Raw genomic sequence first — 27,264 nt, 5'->3', positions numbered from 1 at the left:
ATCCTAACATAATTAAAACAATATTTTATGAAAATCTATACTAATTGATTAAAAATCTGAATATTTATCGATTTGATGCCTAACAGCAAACAAAATGTTTGCTGATCGTATTTATGAGCTTTTAAGTATATTACAGTGCAAAAATATACCAAAAATTACTTTTGGTTCTTAAATATGCTTTGAGGAATAATTTATAACTTAAAAATTTTATAATTTATTGTTCATTAGGCCCTGAAGTACAAAAATATAACAGCAGACATCGACTGCTGTTATTTGCAGACTTTTTTCTATGAGTGTATATAAAATTTTTACAACATTTTTGCATAATTTTGCATCTACATATATAAATTTTTTGTAAAATTTTGGCAACATTTTATTTCTATAGAAAATATTATTAAAATTTTTAAATTTAAAAATTAATAATTTTTTGGACCAATTTTGGTCCGATTGGACCCTGAGAATAAAAATAAAAACTTATTGAAAAAAACTGACTTATTCTGTTAATACTCCAATTTGATCATTTTTTATTTTAATTTTTTACATTTTCGATTTAGTCAATTTAGTCGAAATATGATAATCCTCAACTTCATCTAAAAAGAAATCCAAATGTAAATTATCCGCATTAGAAGGATCAACAGCATATTGTTTCAATTCCGTAATTCCTGCTATACGCAAAACCTTCTCATCGATAAAGAAATTTCCAGTAGGAGCTTTTGGTGGAGCTTGCGATAAAATTGCATAGGCGGCATCAGCCATAATATCAGGTTTACGAGCATATTTACCACTCTCCGGTCCATTCAACATATCAATAGCAGCTGTATGAATTGTTGTTTGGGGCCATAATGCATTAACGGCAACATTACGATCTTTAAATTCCTCAGCCATACCCAATACACACATGGACATGCCATACTTAGCTATAGTATACGCTACATGGCCACCAAACCAGAAGGGATTCATGCTCAACGGAGGCGATATATTCAAAATATGAGCATGTTTACTTTTCAATAGATAAGGTAGGCATTCCTTGGATCTATGAGAATTTTGTTACGTGCAAATATTAGTTTTTGGAGGAGGGCGAGTATATTTATTAGCAACTTACACAAGAAAAGTTCCTCTGGTATTGATATTGTTCATTAAATCATAACGCTTCATTTCGGTTTCCATGGTAGATGTGAGTGAAATGGCACTAGCATTATTTACCACAATGTCAATACCTCCAAATTTATCCACAGCAGCTTTAACGGCCTCCTTCACTTGTTTTTCATCACGGACATCAACGATGCAAGGCAGAGCCTTACCTCCGGCCTGTTCAACTATTAAGAGTTACATTTAATTGTGAAATATTTATGGCTATTTTCCATAAATTCTTACTCTCTGTTGCTGCAGTGTATATAGTTCCTGGCAATTTAGGATGTGGATCACTAGTTTTTGCCGCTATTACCACATTTGCTCCATCTCGTGCTGCTTTCAAAGCAATTGCTTTACCAATTCCTCTAGATGCTCCTGTTATGAATAAAGTCTTTCCTTTCAATGATCCGTTGTTTTCCATTTTTGCTATTATGTCTTTCAATCGACCTACTTCAACTAATATGAAATTTGGCTACGGTTGCAATACTCTTAGTAGCTTTGATTAAAGTTATTAATCTTCATATATGTATGTTGCCATTGGTGGGGGGTCTAGCAGCAATCTCGTTTCTTTAAGTTCAATGTCCATTTGTTGTTTTATTGATAAGATTTAAAGAACTTTTACTTTTTTTTGTCTATTTATACATTTCTTTTAATGGGAGTCAATCATTTCGAATAAAAGTCTTTGGAACGTTGCCAACTACTTGGTTATGGTGATCCACATGATCACTATTAAATATATTATGTGAATGGAATCCTGAGGGTGTACCGAAAAATTACTATTAAAATTCCAAAATCTTGGTTGTTCTGTCTATAGAAATGAAAATTTGACAAAATTTGTTATAAAGATGTAATTTTGCTAAAAAATTCCTATAAAAATTAAATTTTAACAAAATTTCCTATAGAAATGAAATTTTGACAAAATTTCTGATAGAAATGAAATTTTCATCAAATTTTCTATAAAAATGAAATTTTGACAAAATTTCCTAAAGAAATAAAATTTTGAAAAAATTTCCTATAGAAATGAAATTTTAACAAAATTTCTTATAGAAATGAAATTTTGACAAAATTTCTTATAGAAATGAAATTTTGACAAAATTTCCTATATAAATAGAATTTTACCAAAATTCCCTATAAAAATGAAATTTTGCAAAATTTCAGTAGAACGTGATCCTCAATGGAAATGAAATTTTGATCAAATTTCCTATAAAAAATGAAATTTTGACAAAATTTCCTATAGAAATGAAATTTTGATAAAATTTCTGATAGAAATGAAATTTTGATAAAATTTCCTAAAGAAATAAAATTTTGAAAAAATTTCCTATAGAAATGAAATTTTGACAAAATTTCTTATATAAATGGAATTTTACCAAAATTTCCTATAGAAATGAAATTTTGCAAAATTTCAGTAGAACGTGATCCTCAATTGCCATATAAATTTAAAAATATAAATATATCGTAAAAAACATATATTGCCACTTTACAATCACACAAACAATATTTTTATAGACATATTTACACAATTAAACATTTAGTAGTTATTTTACATCTTAGATTTCATAGGAGGCTCATAAGTATCAACGTCTTCCAAAAAGAAATCCAATTGCAATTTATCTGCATTGGCGGGATCCACAGCATATTGTTTCATATCGGTAATGCCCACATTACGCAAAACCTTTTCGTCGATAAAGAATTGGCCAGTGGGTGCTTTTGGTGGAACCTGTGATAGGATAGCATAGGCGGCATCAGCCATAATATCAGTTTTACGTGAGAATTTTGCCGATTCTGGTCCATTAAGCATATCAATTGCTGCAGTTTGAATAGCGGTCTGTGGCCACAGAGCATTAACCGCTACATTACGATCTTTGAATTCTTCAGCCATACCTAGGACACACATAGACATTCCATATTTTGCCATAGTATATGCTACATGATTACTAAACCACATTGGTTTCATACTCAATGGAGGAGATATATTCAAAATATGGGCATGTTTACTTTTCAATAAATAAGGAAGACATTCTTTGGATCTGAAAGTTAAGTATTTTTGTTGCTTATTTATAAATAAAATAAAAAATCATAACAAAAACTTACACAAGAAAAGTTCCTCTGGTATTAATGTGGTGCATTAAATCATATCGTTTCATTTCAGTGTCCAAAGTAGATGTCAATGAAATTGCACTCGCATTGTTTATCAGAATGTCAATTCCACCAAATTTGTCCACAGCAGCCTTAACGGCTGCTTTCACTTGTTTCTCATCGCGGACATCGACAACGCATGGCAATGCTTTGCCTCCAGCCCTTTCAACTAATGAGTTTGATTAAATATGGTTGATTGTCCTATTTCTAAAACTATCTTACTCTCTTCTGCAGCTGTGTAAATAGTTCCAGGCAATTTAGGATGTGGATCACTAGTTTTAGCCGCTATTACCACATTTGCTCCATCTTTTGCTGCTTTCAAAGCAATTGCTTTACCAATGCCTCTAGATGCCCCAGTTATGAACAGAGTTTTCCCCTTCAGAATTCCGTTGTTTTGCATTTTGGTTTATTACTTTAATATATGGAAATAAAATTGCGGAATGGTTGTAGAAAATTAAATACTAGAATTGGAGTTTGCCCTAACGAAGATTAGATCAAACAGTGTTACCTAATTAACATGATTAACTTTTGTGGTACTCGCAAAAAGTGCTCAATTAATAAAATGCTAATGTGGAAAGAATTTTTTTTTTTGGAACCATTTGTTTGGTATGAGACTTTTTTTGGAACCGTTTGTTTGGTATGAGATTTTTTTTTGGAACCGTTTTTTTGGTATGAGGTTTTTTTGGAACCGGTTTTTTGGTATGAGGTTTTTTTTCAACCGTTTTTTTGGTATGAGGTTTTTTTTGGAAACGTTTTTTGATATGAATTTTTTTGGTATAAGGTTTTTTTTGGAACCGTTTTTTTTGTATGCGGTATTCCATTTCACAAAAAGTCTTTATTCAAAGGAACTTATAGTTTACTCAATTTTTTGATGAAATTGTACCATAAATGTTTATCAACTCAATTTATTATGTCACATAACAATTCAAATAACGACATCGTTGTTAACAACTAAACATTCCTTCACAACTTCAGATCCTTTTCAACATGATAATGGGATGGACAGGATTGTTTTACTTACCCCTCCGTGTTTTAGCTACTATTTTACTGGGACCTTTGGAAACCGTATACATCTTCTTTATAGGAACTTTTTGAACAACTACAAGTGTTGGCTTTCTGTTTATAGGTAAGTACTATGTTCGCTTTTCGCGTTGAAATTTTCGTGGTTACTTTATTAAAACAGTTCAATATAAAGCAGACAAATTAACTCAATTGATGCGTAGTTTCTTGTTCCTCTAGATTTCGGCAAGACTTTACAGGAATAAGTTTGTTTCCATTTATAATTTTGGTTATTTAAGGAAAAGTAATCGCGAAAATAAAGTGGTTTTCAACTCGAAAACCGAACATAGTACCTACCCTATGTCAGTAGTAATTATTTCGTACTATGTATTATTGAATGCCGCCCGAGGAACCACAGGGGTAAGGGCAGGTATGCACCTCTAAGAAAATTTGTTCTACCAATGAGAAATGTATTGGAGTTGTTAACGATATTTTACATTTTGAGAAAATACAAAAAACTGTATTATCGGCAACCAAAATTCCTTGAGCCCTTATTACCGATTGTTTACATTTTTCTCCCATATGAGATGCAAAACTATGTTATTGGCTCGCAAACTGAACTTCCTCTATAGGTGCATACCGGCCTTGAAGAACAAAGGACATTTTATTATTTTACTGCTTCCGTCTCGTCATAATATAGAAATACATTGCAGAACTGTGTTATTGGTATGCAAAAGGAAATTTCGAAATAGCTGCTTGTTTATGCCTGGTAAGCCCTAGCAAAATACTGTTGCATTCTAAATAATAATACAGTTTTGTCATGCGATAGCAACGATTCATTTAATTTTATGTGGCAAAAGCGTCATTTTGCTCCTATAGGAAATACTTGACAAAACGGTTGTATTTCTTAAGGATTTCGGACTTCAAGCCGGTTTTAAATCCTCATTATCGAGTTAAAATATCTTTTTTTGAACGGTTATTTTCCGTTAAAGTTTTTCAATTGTTACTTTGGTTCATTCCCCATTAAAGGTAAGTACTATGTTTGCTTTTCGAGTTGAAATTTTCGCGGTTACTTTATTAAAACAGTTCAATATAAACCAGACAAATTAACTCAATTGATGCGCAGTTTCTTGTTCATCTAAATTTCGGCAAAACATTATGGGAATATGTTTGCTTTCATTTATAATTTTGATTATTTCAGGAAAAGTATTGCGAAAATAATGTGATTTTCCACTCGTATGCTAGTTTTTACAGGCCTTTGTTAAGTAATTTATGAAAACAATCGATAACAGCGAGCCGGTGATTTCCAGTTGGTAAAATTCAATGCAAAAAAAAATGGTAATTGGTAACTCTATTTTATTTTGATGAAATGCTGAGATGTCGCTATTGAAAACTTGGCATCACTTAATTTGACAGCTGCATGACTGGTTCATTTTGTTTGGAGTCTTGGATCATTTTACCGCATTGAGTCTCCCATTTATTGTTAAAAAAAATATTTTTTGAAAACTCAAATCTTTTATAAACAAAGGAAATAAAATGTCTCGTGGAAGCTCTGCCGGTTTTGATAGACATATTACCATTTTCTCTCCAGAAGGTAGACTTTATCAAGTTGGTAAGTATTGTTGTGTACGCAAAGATTTTTGCAAACTCATCTTGCATTTGGATATGATCTTCTGAGACTTAAAATATACTTACAGAATATGCCTTCAAGTCGATTAATCAAGAGGGTATCACTTCAGTGGCCATTAAGGGTGCCGACTGTGCAGTTGTTGCCACTCAAAAGAAAGTTACGGAAAAACTTATTGACCCCGCAACAGTTACACATCTATTTAGGATAACAAAGAACATTGGATGTGCCATGACTGGAAGAATTGGTAAGTGGGGGATGATAGGTCAAGCTATTCCAATGAGTTGTTTAACTTCAAAGCTGCATGTCGACTTATACCTTCTTGTGTATCCCAATGAAAATATTTTACTTAAAATATATTCCTTAATAATTTTCCAGCCGATAGCCGCTCCCAGGTTCAGAAAGCCCGTTACGAAGCCGCAAATTGGCGCTACAAATACGGTTATGATATGCCAGTGGATGTTTTATGCCGACGCATTGCTGATATCAATCAAGTCTATACTCAAAACGCTGAAATGCGTCCCTTAGGTTGCAGTAAGTTTTCATATTCCTAATTAATAATATAGCAAGAACAATAACAACTTAACAATAACTTAGGTATGACTCTTATCGCTTACGATGATGAGAATGGACCTTGCGTCTACAAAACCGATCCAGCCGGCTATTTCTGTGGATACCGCGCTGTCTCTGTAGGTGTCAAACAATTGGAAGCCAACAGTTATTTGGAAAAGAAATACAAACCAAATTTGAATGAGGAGAAAACAATTCAAATGGCCATCACCTGTTTGTCTAATGTTTTGGCTGTTGATTTCAAACCAAATGGCATTGAAATTGGTGTTGTGAGCAAAGATCGTCCAGAATTTACGGTATTAAATGAACGAGAAATTGAAGATCATCTAACAAAGATAGCAGAAAAGGATTAAGCGCAAGCATAGAATGGAAAAGAGTTCGATAGAGCTGCATTCGAAATGTGGCTGTTGTAAGAAACTGTCATCTTAAAATAAGAGCTATTTGTAAAACAATTCTGTAATCTGGAAAATGGTAAAATATATACTTTTTCTTTGAAATTTAAAACCACGCAAAAAAATACAATTTATTAAAAGTATAAAAAATAACAAATATAAGGATTTATTTTATTCACATACAACAAAGAAAAGAAGAATTTCAAATACAAGTTTGAAATCTATGAAGCCCATAAAACTGTTTCAAGATTTATTTCTTATTGTACACCTTCCCTCCGTAGCGAGCCACAAAGGCATTAACATCAAACTTACGCTTACATCCTTGATAATTCATGTAACGAATTTTTCCAAAAATAGGACGTTCTGCCCATCCTTGATCATGTATCCCTCCTATAGACCACATGCAACCTATAATGCCAAAATTCCTTGTAACTACCACCCATCCATGATGCTTGCAATCACTTACCCACATATCCATTTGGATCCCTGCCATCCAAACTATATTTATCATTAAGTAATATGGCTATCTCTAAAGCCTTTTCAGGAGATTCTGACCATTCCAAGATTTTCTTAGCCCAATACATTCGTAGAAAACCATGCATTTTACCCTCTCTGACCAATTGTATTTGGGCACTATTCCATAGATCATCATGTGTATGATAAGTTTCAAATTCCTCCAGGGAATAGCATGGTGTACGTTTATCCTTGCGATGATCATTGAGGGTTTTGGCAGCCCAATCGTGTAGACCCTTGAGACTGTCATAGTTCTCATTGTAGTAACAAAAGTTATCGGCCAACTCACGTCTCACAATGGCCTCTTCACAAAATGCTTCAACGGATTCTTTATACTTGTTTTTGTACTCACGAACAGCAAGAACACAACGTTGAACCGATATCTGGCCAAAGTGAAACCATGGTGATAATCCCGATAAAGCATTAATCGTTGGATCATTACGTTTTTCCCCAAAAAGTTTTATGCGTTTGCAAAAATTCTCCAACTGGGCACAAGCTGCCTTGTAGCCTGGTTTTATACCAGGGACTACATCTACGGTCATATCACACTCCAAGGACTTGTAGGCTTTTTTCCAATCAATTTCGGGCAAATGTTTCTTAAACTTATATCTGTGTTCTACTACAGGTGGAAATTCTGTGAGGAATTCTCCTAGTTTTGAGTTAATTTTATTGCGTATGGTTCGGGCTCCATATTCCTGTTTGTCCGAAGCTACCCAAACGGGAACAACATTATGGGCATCCACTTGAATTAGTGGAACATTTTCGGGTAGATTCTCTTTTACACTTTCAACCCAAGCCATGGGAACGCGTAGTGGAGCAAAATCGCAAACAACAGCAGCCCCATCATTGGTTTCAATAAATTCAGGAATACGGTCCTTGGCCGGTCCCATTAGTAACTGAAAAGGTATATGCAATTGATCACATTCTTCGGCAACCTCTTCTAATCCCTCCAGCATGAATTTAAAATGCCTTATTGTGGCATTTAAGAACTTGGGAACTAAACAAAACACCACCACCAAAGGCAACTCAAATTTCAAAGCCAACCGCTGGGCATACAAAAAAGCCCAATTGTCCTGTACTCGCATATCACGTGACATCCAATATACCACCGGACCTCTAGCTGAACTCTCCAATTCCGTAACATCGCTTAAAATCCGCACTCGTTTCTTTTTGAATTGGAATTTTGTGATATCCTCTGCACAATTTTGCCTTTCTTGCTGGAATTTTATATACAATGAACTTTTCGCTGTTACACTGCTTGTTGTGGGCTCTGAATCCACCTGTGAATCATGTTTTAGTTTTTTAGAACCTTGACCAGTTTCCTTGGAAACTCGTTTCATGGCTGCGGAAAACCTGGGATACTGTCACTTTATTGAAGTTGAATCGGAAAACTTAATAAATGGTGTTACCTTTTTGTTTGTTTTATAGATGAATATAAATTTCCTTGGTAACTACGTATAAAACTAGCTAACATCAAAGACGACGATTTTTGTTTTCAAATATTTTGCAAAATATGCGGAATATGCAGATCCAGCAATTGTTGTTTGTGCATTGAGATTACACCAGAGATGCATTTTGTTTTGTTTTGAGAGGCCTGTGAAAGTTTGAATTCTTGTTAAGTGTCGATAAAGACGATCACAAATGTTCTCTAGCAAAAATAACCATATATCGTATGGATAGAAAAATTATCGGTATTTATGTATACCGGGCAGGAAATGTTTTTCAAAACTGTATTATTGGCATGTAAAATTGCAGAGCTGAAGAAACTCATCATATAACTGTATTATCGATATGTAAACATTGTAGACAAAACTTCCTATAGAAATGAAATTTTGACAAAATTTCTTATAGAAATACAATTTTGACAAAATTTCCAACAGAAATAAAATTTGGACAGAAATTCCTATAGAAATAAAAACAAAACTTTGACAGAAATAAAATTTTAACAAAAAAATCCCATAAAAATAAAATTTTGACAAAATATCCTATAGAAATGAAATTTTGACAAAATTTCCTATAGAAATGAAACTTTGACAAAAGTCAAAGTCAAAGTAAGGAAAGTCTAAAGTCGGGCGGGGCCGACTATATTATACCCTGCACCACTTTGTAGATCTAAATTTTCGATACCATATCACATCCGTCAAATGTGTTGGGTGCTATATATAAAGGTTTGTCCCAAATACATACATTTAAATACCACTCGATTTGGACAGAATTTGATAGACTTTTACAAAATCTATAGACTCAAAATTTAAGTTGGCTAATGCACTAGGGTGGAACACAATTTTAGTATAAAAATATGGGAAACATTTAAATCTAAAGCAATTTTAAGGAAATTTCGCAAAAGTTTATTTATGATTTATCGCTCGATATATATGTATTAGAAGTTTAGGAAAATTAGAGTCATTTTTACAACTTTTCGACAAAGCAGTGTCGATTTAACAAGGAAAATGTTGGTATTTTGACCATTTTTGTCGAAATCAGAAAAACATATATATGGGAGCTATATCTAAATCAGAACCGATTTCAATCAAATTTGGCACACATGACTATATTACTAATTGTACTCCTAGTGCAAAATTTCAACCAAATTGGGCCAAAACTCTGGCTTCTGGGGCCATATAAGTCCATATCGGGCGAAAAATATATATGGAAGCTATATCTAAATCTGAACCGATTTCAATCAAATTTGGCACACATGACTATGCGACTAAGTGCTATGGTTGTACAAAATTTCAAGCAAATCGGTATAAAACTCTGGCTGCTGGGTCCATATTAGTGCGTATCGGGCGAACGATATATATGGGAGCTATATCTAAATCTGAACCGATTTCTTCAAAAATCAATAGGGTTCTATTCTGACCCAAATTAGGAACATGTGCCAAATTTGAAGGCGATTGGACTTAAATTGCGAGCTAGACTTTGATCACAAAAATGTGTTCACAGACAGACGGACGGACGGACGGACATGGTTATATCGACTCAGGGACCCACCCTGAGCATTATTGCCAAAGACAACATGTGTCTATCTCGACTCCTTCTGGGTGTTACAAACATATGCACTAACTTATAATACCCTGTTCCACAGTGTGGCGCAGGGTATAAAAATTCCCATAAAAATAAAATTTTAACAAAATTCCCTATAGAAATGAAGTTTTGATCAAATTTCCTATAGAAATGATATTTTGAAAAAATTTCCTATAGAAATGAAATTATGACAGAAATTCCTATAGAAAAAAAAATTTAACAAAAAATTCTCATAAAAATAAAATTTTAACAAAATTCCCTATAGAAATGAAATTTTGATAAAATTTCCTATAAAAATGAAATTTTGATAACATTTGCTATAGAAATGAAATTTTGACAAAATTTCCTATAGAAATGAAATTTTGACAAAATTTCCTATAGAAATGAAATTTTGACTAAATTTCCTATAGAAATGAAATTTTGACAAAATTTCCTATAAAAATGAAATTTTACAAAATTTCTTTTAAAAATGAAATTTAGACAAAATTTCCTACAGAAATGAAATTTTGACAGAAAAATCTCATAAAAATGAAATTTTAACAAAATTCCCTATAGAAATGAAATTTTGATAAAAATTTCCTATAAAAATGAAATTTTGATTTAAAAATGAAATTTTGACAAAATTTCCTATAAAAATTAAATTTTTGACAAAATATCCTATAGAAATGAAATTTTGACAAAATTTCCTATAGAAATGAAATTTTGACAAAATGTCCTATAGAACTGAAATTTTGACAAAATTTCCTATAGAAATGAAATTTTGACAGAAATCCCTATAGAAATAAAATTTTAACAAAAAATTCTCATAAAAATAAAATTTTAACAAAATTCCCAATAGAAATGAAATTTTGATAAAATTTCCTATAAAAATAAAATTTTGATAACATTTCCTATAAAAATGAAATTTTGACAAAATTTCCTATAAAAATGAAATTTTGACAATATTTCCTACAGAAATGAAATTTTGACAAAATTTCCTACAGAAATGAAATTTTGACAAAATTTCTTTTAAAAATGAAATTTAGACAAAATTTCCTACAGAAATGAAATTTTGACAGAAAAATCTCATAAAAATAAAATGTTAACAAAATTCCCTATAGAAATGAAATTTTAATAAAATTTCCTATAAAAATTTTTTTAACATTTCCTATAAAAATGAAAATTTCCTATAAAAATGAAATTTTGACAATATTTCCTATAAAAATGAAATTTTGACAAAATTTCCTATAGAAATGAAATTTTGACAGAATTTCCTATATTAATAAAATTTTAACAAAAAATTCCCATAAAAATAAAATTTTACCAAAATTCCTTACACCCAAAGAAATTTGTTAGTAGGGACAGCAGAAAAGTCTGCTAAAACAGCAGAAAGTCTGCTGAAAAAGGGACAGCAGTCATTGTTTGCTGAAATAGCAAACATTTCCTGCTATTTTTGAAGCTCGATTACACTAAAACATGTTTTATTTTGGCTAAAACAAATAAAAATGTCAACTAGGAGCTATCCTAACATAATTAACACAATATTTTATGAATATCTATAGTATTTGACTAAAAATCTGAATATTTATCGAATTGAGGCATAACAGCAAACAAAATGTTTGCTGATCGTATTTAGAAGCTTGTAAGTATATTACAGTGCAAAAATATACCAAAAACTACTTTTGGTTCTTAAATAGGCTTTGGGGAAAATTTTATAACATAAAAATTTTATAAATTGTTGTTCATTACGCCCTGAAGTACAAAAATATAACAGCAGACATCGACTGCTGTTTTTAGCAGACTTTTTTCTATGAGTGTAGAGAAATGAAATTTTTACAAAATTTCGTATAAAAATGAATTTTCACAGAATTACCTATAGAAATGAAATTTTGACAAAATTTCCTATAGAAAAGAAATTTTGACAAAATTTCCTATAAAAATGACATTTTGACAAAATTTCCTATAAAAATGAAATTTTGACAAAATTTCATATAGAAATGAAATTTTGACAAAATTTCCTATAGAAATAAATTTTTGACAAAATTTTCTATAGAAATGAAATTTTGACTAAATTTCCTATAGAAATGAAATTTTGACAAAATTTCCTATAGAAATGAAATTTTGACAAAATTTCCTATAGAAATGAAATTTTGAAAAAAATTCCTATAGAAATGAAATTTTGAAAAAATTTCCTATAGAAATGAAATTTTGAAAAAATTTCCTATAGAAATGAAATTTTGACAAAATTTTCTATAGAAATAAAATTTTGACAAAATTCCTTATAAAAATGAAATTTTGACAAAATTTCCTATAGAAATCAATCTAAACACATAAATAAGGAAAGAAATGTTGACTATGTTAATAAGTGATTTTATATATTCTTTTTATTCATTTATATATAGATGTCTTTTCAAACCATTTTTGTTTTGTTTATACACAATTATAGTTATGTATATATATGTGTGTCATTTTAATTACATTCGTTTCTTAAATTTATTTATTTAAATAGTTGGTTTTCATTTCATATTTTAATTGGTAGACGAACATCATTATTTTTAACAAAACTCGTGTAATTATTTTCTTCGTTACTTGTCTTTCTTTGTTTTTGTTGGATGTTGCTGTTGTTAGCAATTTATATATGTAGATTTTGGAGATCTCCATTGGGAATTGGTTTTTGATATATATGGTGTATTATAAGGTAGTAGATAATTTCATTGGATTCTCTTCGTCTCAATATAGAAACGATCACTTTCTCTCATAACTACATACTACTTTGCTACATTGTACATGATCTTTTTTATTGTATTCGGAAAAAATCAACCAAAGAAATGGAATTTAAAATATGGAGATTTATTTTTGCAAAAACTAACTAAGTGTTGACTACTGTATATATGTATATAAATGTTTACTATTTCAAAAGTGAAACTAAAATTAACAAAAAATAAATAAATATTTGTTGCATACTTTTCTGCCTTTTTATTTATTTTATTTTGCTTTTGGTTTTAAATTTCGCATTAGAAACTATTGCCTTGGAACGGTTATGATTAATATATAGTATTATTTTAACTAATAAGCTATTTTAAAACAATAATTTTACTTTATAGATAATAAATAGACTAAATTCGGTAGAAGCAAAAGAAATATCTATATAACTAAATTAAAATTTTTATAACTAATAGAACAAAATTTACAAAATAAAAAATAAGAGTATCACAAGTAATAAAAGCGCTGAAAGTATTAGAATTGCCATCCACTGACGTTTATCTGTAAATAAAAGAAAAAATATTCAAGATAAATTTATGGCGAATAGTTTAGTAATGTATTTCTATCCAATTAAAATTTTATTTCTATAGAAAATTCTGTAAAAAAATTATTTCTATGGAAAATTTTGTCAAAATTTTATTTCTATAGAAAATTTTGGCAAACTTTTATTTCTCTAGAAAATTTTGTCAAAATTTTATTTCTATAGAAAATTTTGTCAAAATTTTATTTGATTTGATTTTATTGGTTTATATGTTATAGCAAGCACAAGATAAATCTTATAAATTACAGTCCCGGTCGATATTTGATTTTAACAATTTGAATTAACTTAAAAATTAATACAAAAACATTAGGGGGAAGATGTTAAATTATTACATTACGTATACAATTTATTGCAAAAGATTAAATAACTCTTTTTTAAACGATGTGTGTAATTGCTTATGCGTTGTGTGATGGGAGGTAAGTTGTTCCAGAGACGAATGCTGTGAATGTAGAATTGTCTTTCAGATACTAGGCTGTTAGCTCTTGGAGTTATGAGTTTCATTCCTCTTTAGATCGAGCGAATGTTAGGTTAGGTTAGGTGGCAGCCCGATGTATCAGGCTCACTCAGACTATTCAGTCCATTGTGATACCACATTGGTGAACTTCTCTTTTATCACTGAGTGCTGCCCGATTCCATGTTAAGCTCAATGACAAGGGACCTCCTTTTTATAGCCGAGTCCGAACGGCGTTCCACATTGCAGTGAAACCACTTTGAGAAGTTTTGAAACCCTCAGAAATGTCACCAGCATTACTGAGGTGGCATAATCCACCGCTGAAAAACTTTTTGGTGTTCGGTCGAAGCAGGAATCGAACCCATGACCTTGTGTATGCAAGGCGGACATGCTAACCATTGCACCACGGTGGCTCCCTAGCGAATGTTAATCGGTTGTAAAGATATTCAGGTTCTTTTGTGTAAATTATAGGAAATTTTGTCAAAATTTTGTCAACTATAGGAAATTTTGTCAAAATTTTATTTCTATAGAAAATTTCGTTAACATTTTATTTCTATTTATTTTATTTCTATAAAAAAATTTGTTAAAATTTTATTTCTATAGAAAATTTTGTCAAAATTTTTTTCTATAAAAAATTTTGTCAAAATTTTATTTGTATAGAAAATTTTGTCAAAATATTATTTCTATAGAAAATTTTGTCAAAATATTATTTCTGCGGAAAATTTTATTTCTATAGAAAAATTTCATTTCTATTGAAAATTTCTTTCCGATTTTTATTTCTATAGAAAATTTTTTCAAAATTTTATTTCTATACAAAATTTTGGCAAAATTTTATTTGTATAGAAAATTTAGTCAAAATTTTATTTCTATAGAAAATTTTGTCAAAATTTTATTTCGAATGATAATTTTATCACAATTTTATTTCTATAGAGAATTTTACCAAATTTTATTTCTATAGAAAATTTTATCAAAATTTATTTCTGTAGAAAATTTTGTAAAAATTTTTATTTCTATAGAAAATTTTGTCAAAATTTTATTTCTATAGGAAATTTTGTCAAAATTTTATTTCCATAGAAAATTTTGTAAAAAATTTATATCTATAGAAAATGTTGTCAAAATTTTATTGCATAGGAAATTTTCTCAAAATGTTATTTCTATAGCGAATGTTAATCGGTTGTAAAGATATCCAGGTTCTTTTGTGTAAATTATTTTCTATAGGAAATTTTGTCAAAATTTTATTTTTATAGACAATTTTGTTAAAATTTTATTTCTATTTATTTGATTTCTATAAAAAAATTTGTTAAAATTTTATTTCTATAGAAAATTTTGTCAAAATTTTATTTCTATAGAAAAATTTCATTTCTATTGATTTTTTTTTCAAATTTTTATTTCTATAGAAAATTTTGTCAAAATTTTATTTCTATAGAAAATTTTGGCAAAATTTTATTGGTATAGAAAATTTAGTCAAAATTTTATTTCTATAGAAAATTTTGTCAAAATTTTAATTTTATAGAAAATTCCTTAGTTGAGGAATGTTTTGCAAAATCTACCAAAACATCAAGAATTCTACCAATCACCAAACAATAAAAAATCTACCATTTTTGGTAGAAGTCTACTAACTGTGGCAACCGTGCATAGAACTCCAAAGGCCTTGTTCACCATTGTAGTAACAAAATGTAACATCAATAGGTCTGAACCTTGAGAATCGCATTTGTTTGCATTTCCTCAGATTCAAATCCATTAAATTAATCCTACACCAGTATCCAAAACGATTCAGGTTATCTTGTAGGTAACAAGACTCGTCTGAGAAGAAAATTGTGACATAATCTATATACGTCAAACTTATGGAAATCGTTAATAGACAATAAAAATGGAATATGATCCAAATGGCACACCCTAGTTTTGACTTACGAAGTCTACTATCTATGAATGTGTTTTTCGACTTTTTAAAACGTTGGAAAATTAGACATTCGACTATTGCGATTATTGTAAAGACAGTTTTTGACGGTACGAGCTTTAAAAGAATTACAACTCAGTCCCCTTTCAATTCAGATACGACTTTTTCATTAAAGTTTGATTTGTCACTATAGTCGATTTTGACCAACATCAAATGTCGTATAGACTCAATTTTCAACGGCCGATTATTCGATTTTGTTGATGACAAAATGTCGACGCTGCATTTTTTGATTTTTTTTTTGACAAAAACTCAATTAGCCGAAGGTTTTGCGATCACTGTGGGTCCTTCATACCATATGTCTGGTTACAACCATACCTCCAGCCATAAGAAGCGATCTTATTGATTTTTATACCCTCCATCATAGGATGGGGGTATATTAACTTTGTCATTCCGTTTGTAACACATCGAAATATTGCTCTAAGACCCCATAAAGTATATATATTCTGGGTCGTGGTGAAATTCTGAGTCGATCTAATCATGTCCGTCCGTCCGTCCGTCCGTCCGTCCGTCTGTTGAAATCACGCTAACTTCCGAACGAAACAAGCTATCGACTTGAAACTTGGCACAAGTAGTTGTTATCGATGTAGGTCGGATGGTATTGAAAATGGGCCATATCGGTCCACTTTTACGTATAGCCCCCATATAAAGGGACCCTCAGATTTGGCTTGTGGAGCCTCTAACAGAAGCATATTTCATCCGATCCGGCTGAAATTTGGTACATGGTGTTGGTATATGGTCTCTAACAACTATGCAAAAATTGGTCCACATCGGTCCATAATTATATATAGCCCCCATATAAACCGATCCCCAGATTTGGCTTGCGAAGCCTAAAAGAGAAGCAAATTTCATCAGATCTGGCCGAAATTTGGTACATGGTGTTGGTATATGGTCTTTAACAACCATGCAAAAATTGGTCCACATCGGTCCATAATTATATATAGCCCCCATATAAACCGATCCCCAGATTTGGCTTGCGGAGCCTAAAAGAGAAGCAAATTTCATCCGATCCGGCTGAAATTTGGTACATGGTGTTGGTATATAGTCTCTAACAACCATGCAAAAATTGGTCCACATCGGTCCATAATTATATATAGCCCCCATATAAACCGATCCCCAGATTTGGCTTGCGGAGCCTAAAAGAGAAGCAAATTTCATCCGATCCGGCTGAAATATGGTACATGGTGTTGGTATATGGTCTCTAATAACCATGCAAAAATTGGTCCACATCGGTCCATAATTATATATAGCCCCCATATAAACCGATTCCCAGATTTGGCTTGCGGAGCCTCAAAGAGAAGAAAATTTCATCCGATCCGGCTGAAATTTGGTACATGATGTTGGTATATGGTCTCTAACAACCATGCAAAAATAGGTCCATATCGGTCCTTAATTATATATAGCCCCCATATAAACCGATCCCCAGATTTGGCTTGTGGAGCCTCTAAGAGAAGCATATTTCATCCGATCCGGCTGAAATTTTGTACATGGTGTTGGTATATGGTCTCTAACAATCATGCAAAAATTGGTCCACATCGGTCCATAATTATATAAAGCGCCCATATAAACCGATCCCCAGATTTGGGTTGCGGAGCCTCAAAGAGAAGCAAATTTCATCCGATCCTCCTGAAATTTGGTACATGATATTGGTATATGATCTCTAACAACCATGCAAAAATTGGTCCACATCGGTTCATAATTATATATAGCCCCCATATAAAACGAACCCCAGATTTGGCTTGCGAAGTCTCCAAGAGAAGCAAATTTCATCCAATCCGGTTGTAATTTGGAACATGGTGTTAGTATATGATCTTTAACAACCGTGCCAGAATTGGTCCATATCGGTCCATAATTATATATAGCCCCCATATAAAGCGTTCTCCAGATTTGACCTCCGGAGCTTCTTGGAGGAGCAAAATTCATCCGATCCGGTTCAAATTAGGAACGTGGTGTTAGTATATGGTCGCTAACAACCATACCAAAATTGGTCCAATCACACAAAAATTGGTCCATATCGGTCCATAATCATGGTTGCCACTAGAGCCAAAAATAATCTACCAAAATTTTTTTCTATAGAAAATTTTGTCAAAATTTTATTTCTATAGAAAATTTTGTCAAAATTTTATTTCTAGAGAAAATTTTGTTAAAATATTATTCGGTTCATAATAAAATTTTCATCATTGTCAAAATTTTATTTCTATAGAAAATTTTGTCAAAATTTTATTTCTATAGAAAATATTGTTCAAATTTTATTCGGTTCATAATCATGGTTGCCACTCGAGCCAAAAATAATCTACCAAGACTTTATTTCTATAGAAAATTTTGTCAAAAGTTTATTTCTATAGAAAATTTTGTTAAAATTTTCTTTCTATAGAAAATTTTGTCATACAATTGAGAAGATGGTGTTAGGAGGTTTTAAGATGCCTTGCCATCGGCAAGCGTTACCGCAACTTAAGTAATTCGATTGTGGATGGCAGTGTTTAGAAGAAGTTTCTACGCAATCCATGATGGAGGGTACATAAGCTTCGGCCTGGCCGAACTTACGGCCGTATATACTTGTTTTTTATATTTTCTTCCATAAGCCCATTAAAATAATAAAGTTTTGCTGTGTTCTTCTTATAGGGGCAAAATATTAACCATCGATAATATCGCCTCAGGGAATTTTTGGTAGCAAAAATAGCCGTACCTTTCGTATATGTAGCGAAATTTTCGCAGATGTTAATCCAGGGCTATGGCATTAACGAAAATGGATTTTTGAAATTTATGATCATATTAGAAGCAGTGGCAATCTTTGTTGTTCCAAATAGAAATAAATGCATACTGATCTACTATATTTACTAATTTTTTCTTGTCCATTTTATCCCGCTAAAGAAATGGCTATAATTTTGCCATCAAACGTAAGATCATAATATGGATATTTTAAGGGTCCACTTACCATTATTCATATGTAAAACTTTGGCCATTTTCTTCATAGTCGAATCCAATTTAGAATCTGTTGTTTCAAACTCATTGCCAAAATCATCCAACATCCTGAAAAATAAAAACATAAAAATGACAAATATAAATGCTACACAATCATTTCGAATAAAAAAAAAATACTTACACCGCTTGCTCATCCAATTCTACGCCAATTTGACGCGATACAGTCTTCAAAGTTCCTATTGAATCACTTATCATATCCAATTGTTCATCTTGACCTTGGATCATACGCTGTTGTACAGATACTGTTTCACCTACAAATCTATGCGATGGACTGTCCAATGAATTATAATGACCCGGACTATCTATTGTATTCTCCAATTTGGAGTATTTGGCTCCACTATGACGTACCGCAGCCATTGTTCCAGCTAATGTACTTGCAACTCCTCCGCCAACACCACCGCCACCACCACTACTACTACCGCCGTTTAGTAAGGAATGTGTTGACGGACACTCAACTTGATGTTGTAGATAGCTATGATTCAAATTCGTTGAATTTCGATCGTTTTCGAGATTATGTTCGTGTAATTGTTGATGCTGTTGCAATTGCTGTTGATTGTGTTCGTCGAGTAGGGGTTGATGTGCTGTAATATCTCTGTCCCGAGAGCGATTCAGGCTCATCTTCTCTTTCATCTGTTTGACTTCATCGCGAGTGTTGTCGATGAAATGCCGGCGACTGGATAGTTCTCTATTATCAATGCGAAATTTACTTGGATTCTTTTCAACTATACGTATAAATTTCGAAAAACAATTAAGGGGTTAAGATGCAAAACCATGTTAAAAAGGATAAAGTGAAGTAATAGAAATATTTTAAAAGATTTATAATATAATTTTTTAGCAGTAGGTGTTACATCTATACTTTAGAAAAAAAAACGGAAAAATTATTTTTGATTTGGATGATTTGTCCATAAAACGCAATAATTTAGCTATGAAAAGAATGAAAGAAATAAATGCACAGGTTAGCTTCATTCAAAAGTCTGCTTCATTCGCATTCATTTAGACAAGCTACAGTGTTTAAGGTTAAAGGCCGTTATGCAGGCCCTAGGAAAATTCCTGTTGTATCTCAATAATACATTTTTGCCATGGATGTCTTGTTAGAGCATAATTCAAACAATCGATAACAATGCCTCACGGAATATCGATACATTTTTTATGGAAATGTTGCGAAATGTCGACGAAATGCATACAAAATATATTTTATCGGTTTCGTTATTGCTGTCGTTATAATGTGCTTCGTCCTAGATTGAAAGCTCTACAGCTTGAAAGAATATTGGTTGGTTGGACTAAGAATTAGCTTAAGCTTGCAGCTGTTCACCTCTTCAGCAATAGCGTTTCAACAATCCGAAATGACTTTTCAAACTTTTGTAGTACAGTGTCCTCACGGAGAATATAGTGGTTGAGGATTACGTAGCAAAAGTCCAGAAAGATATTTCTGGGAAGTAACGAGAAAATTGTATCAGACCGCGGAGTCGGCTCATGTGTTGCAGTAAGATGTTTGATTGATGCGCTCAGAACAAAACAAAACTTTCCTATTCAAAATGTAAAGTGCGAAAACGGCTGCATAAATTCGGATCTATGAAGCATGTTTCAGTCTGCATTGGAAGTATTCTTGGGCCTCAAGCTTCATAATCTACTAATTCAATTGTATGCCTCTACGCAAGTTTTTAGGCCTAAGAGAGCCGAATTTGGTGAAATCTAGATGATAGCACACTGACTCACGTCTCCCACCTGACCACGGCGAATTTAGTTAACAAGCCTATTATTTAGTGCCCCATCCAGTAGAATGACAAATTCAGTGCCGTCACGTAGGATTTTTTGCCGGACCATTGGAATGAGTTCAAGTCGTGTCCTAAAGTGTGGGAGCCACCGTGGTACAATGGTTAGCATGCCCGCCTTGCATACACAAGGTCGGGGGTTCGATTCCTGCTTCGACCGAACACCAAAAAGTTTTTCAGCGGTGGATTATCTCACCTCAATAATGCTGGTGACATTTCTGAGGGTTTCAAAGCTTCTCTAAATGGTTTCACTGCAATGTGGAACGCTGTTCGGACTCGGCTATAAAAAGGAGGTGCCTTCTCATTGAGCTTAATATGGAATCGGGCAGCACTCAGTGATAAGAGAGAAGTTCACCAATGTGGTATCACAATGGACTGAATAGTCTAAGTGAGCCCGATACATCCGGCTGCCACTTAACCTACCCTAACCTCCTAAAGTGTAAATTTATCCGATTACATGTTAAAGTGACCAGTCCCGGTCACATACGTTTTGACCAGTTGGTAGAATTCTACCAAAAATATTCGTTTCCAACTAAGAGATAATTCATAAATAGAAATAAAATTTTGACAAAATTTTCTATAGAAATAAAATTTTGACGAAATTTTCTATAGAAATAAAATTTTGACAAAATTTTCTATAGAAATAAAATTTTGACAAAATGTTTCTATAGAAATAAAATTTTGACAAAGTTTTCTATAGAAATAAAATTTTGATTAAATTTTCTATAGAAATAAAATTTTGAAAAAATTTTCTATAGAAATAAAATTTTGACAAAATTTTCTATAGAAATAAAATTTTGACAAAATTTTCTATAGAAATAAAATTTTGACAAAATTTTCTATAGAAATAAAATTTTGACAAAATTTTCTATAGAAATAAAATTGTGACAAAATTTTCTATAGAAATAAAATTTTGACAAAATTTCCTATGCAATAAAATTTTGAGAAAAATTTCTATAGATATAAATTTTTTTTACAAAATTTTCTATGGAAATAAAATTTTGACAAAATTTTCTATGGAAATAAAATTTTGACAAAATTTTCAATGGAAATAAAATTTTGAGAAAATTTTCTATAGAAATAAAATTTTGACAAAATTTTCTATAGAAATAAAATTTTGACAAAATTTCCTATGCAATAAAATTTTGAGAAAATTTTCTATAGATATAAATTTTTTTACATAATTTTCTATGGAAATAAAATTTTGACAAATTTTCTATGGAAATAAAATTTTGACAAAATTTTCTATAGAAATAAAATTTTGACAAAATTTTCTATAGAAATAAATTTTGATAAAATTTTCTATAGAAATAAAATTTTTACAAAATTTTCTCTAAAAATAAAATTTTGACAACATTTTCTATAGAAATAAATAAAATTTTGACAAAATTTTCTATAGAAATAAAATTTTGACAAAATTTTCTATAGAAGTAAAAATTTGACAAAATTTTCTATAGTAATAAAATTTTGACAACATTTTCTATAGAAATAAATACAATTTTTACAAAATTTTCTATAGAAATAAAATTTTGACAAAATTTTCTATAGAAATAAAATTTTGATAAAATTTTCTATAGAAATAAAATTTTGATAAAATTTTCTATAGAAATAAAATTTTGATAACATTTTCTATAGAAATAAAATTTTGACAACATTTTCTATAGAAATAAAATTTTGACAACATTTTCTATAGAAATAAATACAATTTTTACAAAATTTTCTATAGAAATAAAATTTTGACAAAATTTTCTATAGAAATAAAATTTTGACAAAATTTTCTATAGAAATAAAATTTTGACAAAATTTTCCATAGAAATAAAATTTTGACAAAATTTTCTATAGAAATAAAATTTTGACAAAATTTTCTATAGAAATAAAATTTTTTACAAAATTTTCTATAGAAATAAAATTTTTTACAAAATTTTCTATATATATAAAATTTTGATAAAATTTTCTATAGAAATAAAATTTTGATAAAATGTTCTATAGAAATAAAATTTTGATAAAATTTTCTATAGAAATACAATTTTGATAAAATTTTCTATAGAAATAAAAGTTTGACAAAATTTGCTGTAGAAATAAAATTTTGATAAAATTTTCTATAGAAATAAAATTTTGACAAAATATTCGATAGATATAAAATTTTAACAAAATTTTCTATGGAAATACAATTTTGAAAAATAAGATTGTTTGTTTTGCTCGAGTGGCAACCGTTGAACTGGGACTAATCCATACACACAAGGGACTATTCCTGCTCCGGTCCTGGGGTTAATCGATTAAAATAAAAAGTGAATATAGGCACTAACGTAACACATTAAAAACAATCCGTTTAGAATGTTAAGGCATAACAACAAACCAAATGTTTGTTGATAGCATATAGGAGATTTTAGGAATATTATGAAGTTAAAATGATTAATAATTAAAAAACATCTTTTGGTTACAATTTTAAAAACGAAAAATTTTATGAATTCTTATTTGCAAATTTGATATATAATTCAGGAATAATTTTTTAAAATTCTTCGTTATTTTTTGTTTCCTTTGACAATGTAACCAGAGAGATATTCTCACTATTTTACCTATTCCATAATTTTTTATAAAAAAAAATTGAGAAGTATTTAAGTGCTTAAAACTTAAATTTTTTGACATAGTTGTAATTTTTTAAAATATATGTTTTTATGAAAAACTAATCTCTCTTCTAAGTAAAATTTTAAATTTCCATAAAAAAAGTAAAACCAACAAGATTAGAAATGTTTTTGTTGATAATTTCTACTCAATATACTATTGGAGGTGATAATATGAATTCATTCACCGACAAAAACTATATTTTCCTAGTAATGGGGTCATTCATACCACCCTAGAGAAAAAGCGCACGTAATTCAAATAAATACCAATATACCACATCACATAATTTCCGCTTAAATTATCACTTCACGAAATCAAAGATCAAAACAGAACTGTAAATAGGACTGTCGGTAGGAAATAACAACAACATGCATATTTTTCATGTCAAACTAATGCACATGATGTGAGGAGGATATATGTACTTGTAAAGTCCGGCACTTGTCACCATTGATTTTTCGCACATTTTCCTAGTTGCCCAAAAAATAAAATAAAATGGCAATGGCATCATTTCTTTGGCCCTTCATATATACACATGTGTATATATTTTTTTTGGCCCCTTAGCTAGTTCATGTCATTACTCAGTGTCCATATCTATGCCACTGCAGAGCCCTATGTCCTATGATTTATTGCGTTTCATTTGTGTGTTGTGTTGTTTAAAAAAGGATATTGATTGTATCTTCCAAGTCCTCCAAATCCCATTCAATGCTACGCAATGAATTCCTTAACTCATTTGTGGTCCATTCAGCTTCGGCACTGTTGCAATTTTCACCCAATTCACGCCAACGCAGATAAAGACCACGGGTTTTATTTAAAGCTTTGAAAACTTCGCTATAATAAATTAAACCAATGAAAAAACCAGAAGAAGAAATAAAAGGGGAAAGAAGGAAGAAAAAACCGAAATATTAAGGACATTTTTCTTTTGGATTTGCGTTAGATAAAATACACACTCTTTAACCACAAAAAATGGATCTTCCAACGACATGACCAAGTTTAGAACTTTTCGTATGAAATTTGTTGAATATTTTGCAAATTCCTTAACGTTTGAATGATTTTGAAAATTTTGGCAAATTTTCTTCTCTTCATGGATGATTTTCCTTTTACTGTTATTTTGTTTTCACTTTTCACTTCATGCTAGTGGTTAGTGGAGTAACGGTTACCAAATCTGTCTGTCAAAATTTGGATGTGTTGTTGTTCTTGTTGTTTTGCTGTTTGCTGTTTTATTTGCTTTTTGTGCTTGTTGTATGTGCTCACTGTGATGATTGTTTCATGAGTGAGAAACAACCCTTCTCTATCTACATGGAACTTCAAAAATTTCACTCTCCTCACTCTCAATTCTCTACGAAATCATTGGGGTATTTGGCGTTGTTGGGGGCAGCGGCGAGTATAAAGCAAATGTGTGAGAGGAGAGGTGGGGCACACGAGATTGCACGACTATTGGTCTCTTCACTATATGGGGGTTGCAAAATTTTTGTACTCGGAAAATTTTTGGTTTTCATTGAAAATTTCTTTAATTTCCTTTCAAAAATTATTGTTATTTTCTTAATGTTTTTTTAATCGTTAAACAATGCATTGAATTCTACGTCAAATGTAACATTTGTTTATTTCTAATGGATTTATTTATTTTTTCCCCGATTATTTTTTTCTATTCACTTTAAATTTTGTGTTGACTCGTCCTGTTATTCTCACAAACTAAAAATACCGTTGTATGTGGGATATGCGTTGAGTGAGTATATACCGTCAAAAACATTGTTATTTCCGTTATAAAAATAGAATGGAAATGGAAAAAAAGAGACCACACAATAGGGGTATTCATTATAAAAGCAACTAGGGCAAATCAATCGAGTAAGTCCATACAAGCAAATTTTATAGTCTATAGACCTGTAGGCTGATATTGCTTGATATAGATTTTGTGATAATAATAAAAAACCCTATTACATGATTTTGAAGACCGAGCAATAAGGCTGCCGGAGCCATCTATTTGCTAGATGATAACATTTGAAAGAGTTTTCTATATCTATCTGAATAAATTATTATGATTAATGATAATTTTGCGATGAGTTTTGTACAACTAATTCTCCCGAAACTTCATGCATTTTTCTTGAGCTCCGAGAATCGTCATTTTCAATTTTTTAGCAACTTAGATAATGAATTTGTCGGATATATTGAAGAGAGTTTTGACACATATAAAAGGGGTTGCTCACCATTCAGGTCTAAAATAGACAACAATTATAGCCAGAAATTTACTAGAAGCCATTCATAAATACAAACATCATTTCACAAGTACAAATTTCAAAGATTCTTCCATAATTTTTTGTGCATGCCACTGTACCATTTACCATTTGGCTAATATCCTACACATTTAGTATCTCCCCATTATTGAATACCCTTATTTTTTTGCTTTCCTACAACAAGAAAAAAATCCTATTGCATTTATAGTACCTAAGAATACAATTACAAACATTATTTAAAGCGTTTTAGGGGAAATGTATATATTTACTAATATTTTACAAAAACGTAATACTAATTTTTTTAACACCCAATATATAAATTAATTACACACACTTGACTTAGAGTCAACTATGCATTACTTACCTTTAATAGTTATTAGCTACTATTAGCATTTTTGTACTCTTTTTTTCTGGGAATGTTAAATTTTCTATAAATTATTAACAAACAACATCTAGTAATATGTACTATGAAACAAAACAAACAGCTGATTTATATTTTGTTGCCAAATTGATTAGTGTTACCAGATTGTTGTTTTGAAACTAACAGGTAGAGACGTGTATGCATTAGTACTGTCATAAGAAGTCCGGATATACACCTCTAGCAGAAATTCCGTTTGCGTGCCAATAACACAGTTCTACAATGTATTACTTGTGAGAGCAAAATGTAAATAATCGATAATAACGGCTCAGGGAATTTTCGTTACCAAATATATAGCTAAGCATTGGTTATGAATAGCGAAAATTTCGGCTGGAAGTGCATACCGGCCATAAAGACAAAATTAACGACAGGCGAAGGCGAAACTTTACATTCTGATCCTCTAGCCTTAGAACGTTAACAAAATTTTTGTTTCCATTCTAATAAAAAAACATTCGCGTCTTTCCTTTATGGCGATAAAAAGTGTACACTGTCGGTAATAACTCCTCAGGGAATTTTCTATATATCTACACATTGACTTACTGGTAAAGCGTGGCATCGCGTTGAAACTTTCGCGGTTACTTTATTAAAAAAGTTCAACATTCGAAAATATCGTTCTAACGGAAATTTCGCTTGCATTATCAAGGCACTTTTGCCTTGATATATCTTCTTTACTATAGAACTAAAATTTTGACCAAATTTTCAATAGAAATAAAATTTTGACAATTTTTTCTATAGAAATAAAATTTTGACAAAATTTCCAATAGAAATAAAATTTTTACAAAATATTCTATAGAAATAAATTTTTGACAAAATATTCTATAGAAATAAAATTTTGACAAAATTTTCTATAGAAATAAAATTTTGACAAAATTTTCTAAAGAAATAAAATTTTAACAAAATATTCTACAGAAATAAAATTTTGGCAAAATATTCTATAGAAATAAAATTTTGACAAAACTTTTCATAGAAATAAAATTTTGACAAAATATTCTATAGAAATAAAATTTTGACAAAATATTCTACAGAAATAAAATGTTGGCAAAATTGTCTATAGAAATAAAATTTTCACAAAATTTTCAATAAAAAAAAAAATTTGATAAAATTTTATATAGAAATAAAATTTTGACAATATTTTCTATAGAAATAAAATTTTCACAAA

At 30.6% G+C, this 27,264-nt stretch overlaps 5 protein-coding genes across 9 annotated transcripts; 1 reads left to right on the top strand and 4 right to left on the bottom strand.

The window, feature by feature from the left end:
* Window positions 1–492: 492 nt before the first annotated feature.
* LOC142241306 (hydroxysteroid dehydrogenase-like protein 2) lies at window positions 493–1,897 on the bottom strand. The gene is made up of 3 exons (XM_075313073.1): window positions 1,375–1,897; window positions 1,103–1,316; window positions 493–1,033 (listed from the first exon to the last, which is right to left on the bottom strand). The coding sequence occupies exons 1-3, from the start codon at window positions 1,550–1,552 to the stop codon at window positions 538–540; spliced, it is 888 nt and encodes a 295-aa protein (XP_075169188.1). The 5' UTR covers window positions 1,553–1,897; the 3' UTR covers window positions 493–537.
* A 685-nt stretch (window positions 1,898–2,582) lies between these two features.
* LOC142241305 (hydroxysteroid dehydrogenase-like protein 2) lies at window positions 2,583–3,777 on the bottom strand. Its single transcript, XM_075313072.1, has 3 exons — window positions 3,490–3,777; window positions 3,223–3,436; window positions 2,583–3,158 (listed from the first exon to the last, which is right to left on the bottom strand). The coding sequence occupies exons 1-3, from the start codon at window positions 3,665–3,667 to the stop codon at window positions 2,672–2,674; spliced, it is 879 nt and encodes a 292-aa protein (XP_075169187.1). The 5' UTR covers window positions 3,668–3,777; the 3' UTR covers window positions 2,583–2,671.
* A 1,898-nt stretch (window positions 3,778–5,675) lies between these two features.
* Window positions 5,676–6,967, top strand: Prosalpha1 (Proteasome alpha1 subunit). Its single transcript, XM_075309756.1, has 4 exons — window positions 5,676–5,878; window positions 5,964–6,140; window positions 6,272–6,427; window positions 6,491–6,967. Exons 1-4 carry the CDS (start codon window positions 5,803–5,805, stop codon window positions 6,814–6,816), a joined length of 735 nt encoding a protein of 244 aa, XP_075165871.1. The 5' UTR covers window positions 5,676–5,802; the 3' UTR covers window positions 6,817–6,967.
* An 18-nt stretch (window positions 6,968–6,985) lies between these two features.
* Window positions 6,986–8,923, bottom strand: phr (deoxyribodipyrimidine photo-lyase photorepair). 3 transcript variants are annotated; one of them, XM_075309752.1, is made up of 3 exons: window positions 8,778–8,923; window positions 7,322–8,721; window positions 6,986–7,263 (listed from the first exon to the last, which is right to left on the bottom strand). In XM_075309752.1, the coding sequence occupies exons 1-3, from the start codon at window positions 8,840–8,842 to the stop codon at window positions 7,106–7,108; spliced, it is 1,623 nt and encodes a 540-aa protein (XP_075165867.1). In that variant the 5' UTR covers window positions 8,843–8,923; the 3' UTR covers window positions 6,986–7,105. The 3 variants fall into 3 exon arrangements, with proteins under 3 accessions (XP_075165867.1, XP_075165868.1, XP_075165869.1); XM_075309753.1 differs by having other exon boundaries at window positions 7,322–8,729; window positions 8,778–8,913; XM_075309754.1 differs by having other exon boundaries at window positions 7,322–8,710; window positions 8,778–8,913.
* A 3,805-nt stretch (window positions 8,924–12,728) lies between these two features.
* On the bottom strand, window positions 12,729–26,190 carry Syx6 (Syntaxin 6). 3 transcript variants are annotated; one of them, XM_075313261.1, is made up of 5 exons: window positions 26,052–26,182; window positions 24,127–24,287; window positions 19,187–19,793; window positions 19,019–19,113; window positions 12,729–13,638 (listed from the first exon to the last, which is right to left on the bottom strand). In XM_075313261.1, the coding sequence occupies exons 3-5, from the start codon at window positions 19,693–19,695 to the stop codon at window positions 13,562–13,564; spliced, it is 681 nt and encodes a 226-aa protein (XP_075169376.1). In that variant the 5' UTR covers window positions 19,696–19,793; window positions 24,127–24,287; window positions 26,052–26,182; the 3' UTR covers window positions 12,729–13,561. The 3 variants fall into 3 exon arrangements, with proteins under 3 accessions (XP_075169376.1, XP_075169375.1, XP_075169377.1); XM_075313260.1 differs by lacking the exon at window positions 26,052–26,182 and adding an exon at window positions 24,407–25,151; XM_075313262.1 differs by lacking the exon at window positions 24,127–24,287 and having other exon boundaries at window positions 19,187–19,787; window positions 26,052–26,190.
* Between the last annotated feature and the right edge of the window lie 1,074 nt (window positions 26,191–27,264).

Source organism: Haematobia irritans, chromosome 5 (assembly GCF_050003625.1).
Source record: "Haematobia irritans isolate KBUSLIRL chromosome 5, ASM5000362v1, whole genome shotgun sequence".
Classification (NCBI taxonomy): Eukaryota; Metazoa; Arthropoda; class Insecta; order Diptera; family Muscidae; genus Haematobia; species Haematobia irritans.
The sequence above is the reverse complement of the archived record's forward strand: the minus strand, read 5'-3'. Positions and strand labels throughout refer to the sequence as shown.